The sequence below is a fragment of the Camellia sinensis genome, chromosome 5 (genome assembly GCF_055761805.1).
Source record: "Camellia sinensis isolate YWXY chromosome 5, ASM5576180v1, whole genome shotgun sequence".
NCBI lineage: Eukaryota > Viridiplantae > Streptophyta > Magnoliopsida > Ericales > Theaceae > Camellia > Camellia sinensis.
The window spans coordinates 152,669,200-152,678,384 of record NC_138965.1 but is presented as its reverse complement, the minus strand read 5'-3'; the positions used below and the strand labels follow the sequence as shown (position 1 = coordinate 152,678,384).

The 9,185-nt window shown below is 29.8% G+C and overlaps 1 protein-coding gene across 1 annotated transcript; it reads left to right on the top strand.

Annotated features, from left to right (window-relative positions):
- The first annotated feature begins 634 nt into the window (after positions 1-634).
- On the top strand, positions 635-5,035 carry LOC114291617 (serine/threonine-protein phosphatase PP1). The gene is made up of 4 exons (XM_028235473.2): positions 635-1,168; positions 2,966-3,525; positions 3,870-4,055; positions 4,699-5,035. Exons 1-4 carry the CDS (start codon positions 973-975, stop codon positions 4,717-4,719), a joined length of 963 nt encoding a protein of 320 aa, XP_028091274.1. The 5' UTR covers positions 635-972; the 3' UTR covers positions 4,720-5,035.
- The last annotated feature ends 4,150 nt before the right edge of the window (positions 5,036-9,185 follow it).

Sequence of the window (9,185 nt, the reverse complement as noted above, 5' to 3'; positions counted from 1 at the left end):
TATGGGATAGCATTGTGTGTGTTTAACACATCTTTATCACCGTGACCAGCACTCCATGATTGGCCACGCCACGTCTACACCAATTCTCAATCTCTATCGTGCTTTCTCGCGCCATCTTTGGTAAATAGTCGATTTTTCCCCTTTTGAAGGTTTCAACCGCAATGAATCTTCTTCGCAGTTCCCCGAAACGAACAAGAGAGGGACCAATTAACAAAAGGATAATATTATATATACTGATTGATTTATTAATTAATATATTAGCTGATGTGATATAATTTTAAAAATTTATAATTTATATAATAAGTAGGATCAGTAATAATATAATATTAATTGATATATTAATATATACATTAATTAGTACATGTAATATCACCGTTAATAATAATAACATTTTTTTAGAGAAAAAGAAAAAAAATTATTTATAAGAAGATAATCTAAAATGTAAGAAGTATAACTTTGATTCTTAAATTATAAAAAAAAATAAATTTTATAAATTATATAAACGTAAAAATTGAATACTGTAATGGATAGGGTTACGCGAATAATTCAGAGATAAAAGTGATTAGTTTTAATAGTTTAAAAATTTATTTATATATTTTATAATTTAAATAAATAGTCAAATTGATAATAGTTTAGGGCCGTCTGTGTAAATAATAAAAAAGGAAAAATGCATCTATATGTACCATAGTCTTCCCATGGATGATAGAGAGAGAGAGAGAGAGAGAGAGAAACTGATTAGGAAAAAAAAACAAACAAGCAAATATAGACGACGAGCATGCCACGCATTGTTTGGGTGGGACAATACAAACCTTTTGTTACCAAACCCAATATCCATATACAAATCCAAAATCCCCAATCTTCTGTATCACTTTCTTTTTCTAGATAATATAGATTTATAGGAAGTGGGTTGTGTTTGGAGGAGGGTTGTGGAGGTGGGTTTTGAATTTTGGAGAATTTTGATCGAAGAAAGTTATGAATATGATGACGATGGAGGGTATGATGGATAAGGGTGTGTTGGAGGATATAATCAGGAGGTTGTTGGAGGGTAAGGGAGGGAAACAGGTGCAGCTGTCGGAGGGTGAGATCCGTCAGCTCTGCGTCAACGCTCGCCAAATCTTCCTCTCTCAGCCCAATCTTCTTGAGCTGCAAGCACCCATCAGGATCTGTGGTCAGTTTCTCTATCTATAGATGCATGGATGATGACGATGACGATGATGCTATTGGATTTATATGAAATATGTCTGTTATTTGTGTGTGATGGGCATAATAATTGCATAATCAACTGATGTGATGTCGAATTATACATTTGGGAGATTCATACTATGTTGGTGTATTTTATGTATTTGTATCTATGCATGTTGGAATTAAGAAAAATTGGGTCTTTCTGGTTTAGATTGTGGTATTGACGAATTGGTGTTGGTCAGAGTATCAAGGAAAATGTATTGGGAATCAGGTGAGGCATGTGAATTTTTAAAAATCATCACCCACGAAAAAATACTTTATAGGTGCCGAATAGGCTGCATGGGTTGTGTGAATTAGATTATTAATCAGCTATAAACCAATATGTGTTGTGAATTGGCCAATACACACATGATTTTTATTCCTACCGTACCGGTATATCAGAGTGTATTGGTATTTCGAAGGCCAAAAAACTGATAATTTAAGATAATTTGTATTTCTTGGATGATTGGATAAATTGGGTGTGTTGGTGTGAAAGAGAGCATTGTGTTTTTTGTAATTTTTTTCTTTTTCTCCTTATAATTTCTTGGACAATGGAGTGATTCCACCTAAGCGCTCAAATTTGAGAACTTTAGGTACTAATTGACTAATCTAGAGTTGCACAAAATGCATCCAATGAAGTTGCCATTTGTAGGAGGATTAATAAATTACATAGGTAATCTTTGCATGAAATTCCAAGGATCAAACAAATTCCTTCATTATTAGGAGGTAAGAATTGCAATAATAGCCGGAATCAATGCTGGATTTCATTTATTTATTGTTATTGTTATTGTTATTTATTTATTTTTTTTTTGCATTTTTTGTAGGCACTATAGCATTTTAACCTCTGTTAGCTGTCCTGTACTACTAAAGGCAGATCATAATGAGTTTGTTTCAAACCAAGTCTTGAAATATAGCATTTACTATTTGGAATGGAATACCACTACTAAATGTTCTTGGAATGATATCCATAACAGTAGTGGTTTCTCCACTTCTCCTATTGACACCTTCTCCACTTCTCCTTTGGAGAGGGTTCAGATCGTGTTTTCTCTTTGTTGCTCATGCTTCAATTTATGAGAATCATGAGATAATTACTTCAAAAAAATACCTATTCTCCACTCATGGTTTAATACTCACCTGGTGCATTTTGAGAAATTGTTCGTGCCTAACATGTACAATAAGCCTTCATGAGGCCCAAAATCCACAATTAACCATATTAAACTTTGTTGGAATGATGTATGTCTCAGTATATGTTATATTGAGAGGTTGGATACCCTCCCCTTTTGAGGAGGTTCAGATTATGTTTTTTCTTTGTTTCTCAAGCTTCAATTGATGAGATAATTACTTCGAAAAAGATCTTTTTTGTATTTTAGGAAATTCCACTCATGGTTCTGTACATAGTTTGTGTTTGTTGGATCAATGATTTGAGTGGGGATTTGTAGAGGGAAAGGAAAAGGGAAGGGAAAAGTGAAAGAGTCTCAAATCCTTAATCCAAAGACAGCCTTAGTGTTTCTTCTGTATGAAATCTGATGAATAATTTCATTTATTGGCACGAGAAAGGCCAACTGAGTTCATTTTGTATAGAAACAACTAGGGTACAAGCACACTTCTCATAGTGGAGAAAATATCAAGATTTTAAAGAGAAATTGTCACTAAACTAGCACGTGGTTCACTGCAGCTAATGTTTACTTCTTGTGTTTCTCCTTTTACTCCCATTACTTCTTCTAATATTGCAAGTGTCATACAGGTGATATACATGGACAATACCAAGACCTACTGAGACTTTTTGAATATGGTGGATTTCCTCCTGCTGCAAATTACCTCTTTCTTGGCGATTATGTTGATCGAGGAAAGCAAAGTTTGGAAACAATATGTTTGCTTTTGGCCTATAAAATAAGATATCCTAACAAAATTTTCCTCCTAAGGGGAAATCACGAAGACGCGAAGATTAATCGGATTTACGGGTTTTATGACGAATGTAAAAGGAGATTCAATGTTCGGCTGTGGAAGATATTCACGGACTGCTTCAATTGTTTGCCAGTTGCTGCCCTCATTGATGAAAAGATACTTTGCATGCACGGTGGACTTTCTCCAGATTTGGAACGTTTGGATCAAATAAGGGAAGTTGAGAGGCCCACTGAAATTCCAGATAGTGGTTTCCTATGTGATCTACTCTGGTCTGATCCCGACCCTAGGGTTGAGGGTTGGGCAGATAGTGATCGAGGTGTTTCATGTACTTTTGGAGCTGACAAGGTGGAAGAGTTTTTGGAGAAGAATGACTTGGACCTCATTTGCCGTGGTCATCAGGTAACTAAACTTTTTGGGTGTGCTTAAATACCAGTTTCCACTTGCAGAGTTGTGACAAACTAGAAACATAGTAAATGTTTAAATATTTTAATGCAATGATTCTATTTAATACACAACATTAGCAAGCATTTTAGTGGCTTTATAATTTGTAGATGATATGACGGGCAAAGCCCCCTCAATTAGGAAGAAATTTTTTTCCGTCCATTTTTTCATTTTTTAAATGATAGGTAGCTATATGATTTTTTTTTTATTTTTTGTTTTTTAATTACATTCAATTATGGGAGTCTGATAATCATTTGATGAAAGTGGTCCACATTGAGATTATTTTTTGAAATTGAATGTAGGTGGTGGAGGATGGATATGAATTTTTTGCTAAACGAAGGCTAGTCACGATATTCTCAGCTCCAAACTATGGTGGGGAGTTTGATAATGTAGGTGCTCTATTGAGTGTTGACGAATCCCTAGTGTGCTCTTTTGAGATAATAAAACCAATTATACCAAGCGGCGGTCCTAAGGTGATCCTTAAAAAGGTATATTTGCATTTGCACGATTTGTTTTAATTAGTCTCTTTTATTTATGGATAAAATACACTCATTTGGTCTCTAAATTATGCGATTCATGTCACGTTTACAAAATAAATATAAAATTTGTGTATGGTCAGTCAGAAGTATGCATCTTGTGTTATTTGGTCCTTGAAATTTCAATTTTGTCAATTTCCCCCTGAACACATTAAGAGTATGTTTTGTTTTCTTCATCTATGTTTAGAGACCAAATTGACAAAATTATAGACTTTGGGAACCAAAATGACACATAACTCGTACTTTAGGGAACCATAAATATATTTTTTATTATTCTGCTAAAGTTTAGACGGCTGTTTGAAATTTGACCAATTTGATTCAAAATTTATAATTTTAGGATGGAATTGACAAAATTGAAACTTGAGGACTAAATTGACACGAAAGGCATACTTTAGGGACATTAAAGATATTTTATCCTTTTTTTTTAATTATTATTCTTGGGTTGGGAGGTTCCTTTTTTTTTCCTTCCACTGTTGAAATTTGTTGTGGATCCTAATTTTTGATATCACCCAATACAAATGTATGTCTTTTTTCTCTTCTTTCCTTTTTTCTTCCTCCATTTAATTGTTTGTTTTTCCTTGTCCACTTCCAACAGCCCCCTAAGATTGGAAATTGAAGATCACATTCAGTCGGTAAGAAAGAATGGTAAGCTCGGTTCTGCTAGTAATGAATGTTTCTGCTGGTAGCCGGGTTATTTTTTTTGCGAAGAAGCTGATCCATTTAACCTGTGGAAAATGAGATTATCATGAGATTGAAGTTTGCAGAGAGTTTGAAAATGCAATTAGAAAAATTTCGAAAGATCCGTAAATCTGCAACAACATGAAAATCTTCTGTGCAGGAACCAAGCTTTTCTCTTCTCTTTTGGTTTGCTTTAGACACCGTCTGTTTGCGCGAGGTGTATCCAGTAATCAGCATTTAATTTGCTGATTAAAGGATGTGCCCGTGATAATTAAATTTTTTTCTTTTAATGTTTATATCTTTGTATATTGGTTGTGATGTTTTGATGAAGCTTGTTTTGTATCTTTTAATCTAGAGTTGGCTTAGCAACCCCATTGCAATGCTTATGAAAACAATTTCCAAAAGTAGATTTTATATTTAATTTTGAAAGCATAGCACCAGAAGGTGATGTTTTGCCAAAAAATTCGGGTTTTGGGAGATTTTAAAGATAACAAATTAGAAGCAAAATGAACAGGAAATTAACTTGTGGTCACGAAGTTGGGATTTGGATGTGTTTCGTTTTTGTAAACTAGTGGGTGGCATACACGATGTGTGTGCAATTTAAATAAGTAGAAATAAAAAAAATAATAATGAAATTAATATTGTAATGTGTACTTAGCTTAAGTGGTATGAGTTTTCGTACTTAAACCCATGGTCATGGGTTCAAGCCTTGCCCATTTCTTTGTTTAACTTTTTTTTTAAAAATAAAACATACCACATGGCATGAGGAGAGTAAAGCAAAGCAAGCTTCAAGACACTATATTATGTGTTCACTTTATAATAGTATAGATAATGTGTTTCGTTTTTGAATTAATGTATAAAAATTTAAGGATGTAATTGAAATTTAAGGACCATTTATATGATTTACTTTATATCTATCTATATCTTCTATCTCTATACAATATATATAGGGGACACCTCCATTGGTGCCTTTAGGCATTTTTTTTCCCAATGCCAAATGAATTTTTTGTTTTTTTGATGACCAGATTTTTGGATCAATTTACGCACATTTCAATTAATTTTGAGATTCACACAAAGCATCTTAATGCCAAATTAATTTTTGCATCCCATTTTAGTTTCTTTAATATTTTCATATTATCCTTCTCTCTTATTCTTTAACCACTCATAGATATTTTTAAGTGTCTGTATATAATTTGCATATTTTAAGCACATCAATATATGTGTGCACACCTGTTTATATATCTATATACTAGTTTATACATACTCGTGCAAGACACGAGTTATTATTATAGTATATTTAAGTTTTATATTTTAATAATTTGTTAAAAATTTAAATATTGTTTTATGAAATTGAATAGAATAAATCATTAGATATATAATTGAATTATGTGGTACGATATGTATTATTTTTTAATTTGTTATATACTTAATGATATTGACTCCAATTCTATTACCATATTATTTTGGATGAATTTATGAATTTTTAATATTTCTTCTGAATTTATCCAAAAAAAAATGTTGTGTAGCTTTTCTTAACAAATAAATATAAAACAAATATTAAGATAATTCTCTATTCTAAAAAAAACTACTGAGATAAGTAACTAAACTAATCAAGAAGTAGAAAAAAATCTATATGTACAAATGACTAATTTTATTAATATATAAATCATACTTACATAACAAATGATCAGTTTTATTTATAAATAAATCATTAAGCAAATTAATAATTTTTAATGATATGAAAAATATTTTTTAGTTAACCATTTTGTTAATAAATAAATTATTAAATCAATTAATAATTTTTCATGATATGAGAAATATTTTTCAATAAATAATTTTGATAATTTATTATTGCATAAGAGAATAGTTTTTTTTTTCCTTGGGTATCGTGTTGAATTAAAGTTTATAACAAACTATAATTGTAATTTCTAGTATTATAGGACCGATTCATATTTTAAACAAATTTTATGGGTGCATTTGTCCTTTGTTAAAAAATAAAATATTTATATTTCATAATTGACCAAGAATATTTGCGTAATTATGAAAAAAACCTATTTTATAATTGACCAAGAATGTTCATGTAATTATAAAAAAAATTTTCACTTAACATATAGGCCACCATTAATAAATTATTTAAAATATAAAGGGCAAAAAAAAAAAAAAAAAAAAAACAGACGAGCCATCAGCAAAAAGAGCTTCTCATATATATAGACACAAGAAAAAAAACCATACAAAGACATTTTACAATTAAAACAAATTACAAAAATTAGACTCATATCATAATTAAGATTAAAATAAATTTTCAGGGAATAATAAATTGTACAAATTAATACAGTTAATAAAATTAAAGATTATAAAAACTGAAAGTGTAATTAATAATAAATTACCATGGAATTTATATTTACATATTTGAGTAAATTGTAATTAATAATGTGGCTATGATTTTTAACAAATTTTATTCATTGAGTTGGTTGAAATTAATTAATTAAATTAATCAATTTACATATTTATCTGTAAAAACACATTCTATTCTATGTTTCCATTATTAATAAAAAAAAATAATGATAAGAATTGTAATTAATCGAATCAAATTATAAGACCAAAATCAAACAATGACTAAAATATATAGACTATTGATATAATCTGCTCAACATATTCAAAGTTATCTAAATAAATTCAATCATTATAGCTAAATGTAAATTTCGTAGGTATGATAAAGATTGATGATATCATCAAATTAGAATGGAACTAAACTTGTACTTTTTAACCAAATCAGATATACATGTAATAAGGCAACAAACCAAAGGGTAAAATGAAAAAAAAAAAAAAAAAAAAAGAAGAAGCCATTTTACTGTAGCAATACCAAAACTGGCTACGATCATAGTGCCAATGGTGAATTTGGAGCTATAATAGGAACTATGCAACTTAATAGATGAGAAGATGAAAATATAATTAAAGTGAACTACTTTAAAATAAGATTAAGATTTAACAACAGTTTTCAAAAGGTATGACACAAATAGCTAAAGTTTTATATTGAATCAATTTAAACCAAAAAGAGATGGATTCATGAAAGTGACATAACTGCAAACCATTACAAGCATTCATGGTGTGCTTTTATGGTAGTATATTTAGAAACAATTTTTATTATATTTATATTTTAAAAGTTGTAGAATAGCATACTAAAGGGGTTTTGGGGAACATTTAAATAAGCCAAGTATCTTTTTGGATTTATCTTTAAGCATTATTTTTTTTTCCAAATTATGTCAAATTTTTTTGCTTTCCTAATCTACTATCTACTATTATTATAGAAGTGTGAAGAATTGACATGTTTTCTACTTTTTGTGTATTCCAAAAATACCCTCTCAAACTTATTAAATTAAATATCAACAAAACTACAAACAACATAGACATCTTTCGAAATTCAAACAACTTCAAACATCAAAGAATTGCTATGTTTTCTAATTTTTGTGTATTCCAAAAATACCCTCCCAAACTTATTAAATTAAATATCAACAAAACCACAAACAACATAGACATCTTTCGAAATTCAAATACCTTCAAACATCAAACATCTTAAAATAACCAAACACCTTAAAACATCACAATCTACTATCAATTACCTTGAATGTTTTGGACACATGACTCATATCCAATTATACTATCACTTTGTCAATATATTTTTTTCCTTTAGTCTATCTAGAGGCTCATGGGCTTTGGATGTTGAACCGAACTATATTTGTTATTTTATAAGGTATGCATCTCTTTTGTTTCATATATTTGTTATTTTATAAGGAATGCATCTCTTTTGTTTCTTGTTTGTTTGATAATGTTGATCCTAGGTTTTAAATCTATTAGCAACTCCGCAAAATATTTCAGTTTTTGGATTTTGTGTGTTCTCTATGTATGAAGACCATCTAGGTATCCAATTACACTATCACTTTGTCAATTTTATTTTATTTTTTTTCTTTAATGTATCTAGAGACTCATGGGTTTTGGGTGTTTAACCGTACTATATTTGTTATCACCTAAAGTTTGGTTAGCTGATAATAGTGTAATCTTTGAAGTAGTTGAATAAAAAATTGTTGCCAATGAGTTCTTCAGTGGAAATTTTGGAACATTGTAACATCAAAATAGTGGTGCAGAGTACCTTCATTGCGTTCGTATTTTAATTTTAAAGTTATATTCATTCTTAATATTCTTATGATTTTTCTGATGGTGTAAAAACTATTATTCTTTGATAAATTATCTTTTTCTTGCCTATCACTTGATAATATATTAGTTGATTAACTCTTATTTAATTGTAACAAGATTTTTATTTGTAAGAATTTCAGCTTTTAATGTTAAAAACACTTAAAGTTCTCATTATTACTACTCTTTGTTAAATTTTGTAATTTAAGTAAACAA

What these genes read in the sequence shown, in the direction of transcription:
- LOC114291617 (XM_028235473.2), top strand. Translation starts at nt 973, where the DNA reads ATGAATATGATGACGATGGAGGGTATGATGGATAAGGGTGTGTTGGAG. An exon ending in TCATTTGCCGTGGTCATCAG is followed by an intron (nt 3,526 to 3,869) that starts GTAACTAAACTT and finishes AATTGAATGTAG; the next exon opens with GTGGTGGAGGATGGATATGA. An exon ending in CTAAGGTGATCCTTAAAAAG is followed by an intron (nt 4,056 to 4,698) that starts GTATATTTGCAT and finishes CACTTCCAACAG; the next exon opens with CCCCCTAAGATTGGAAATTG.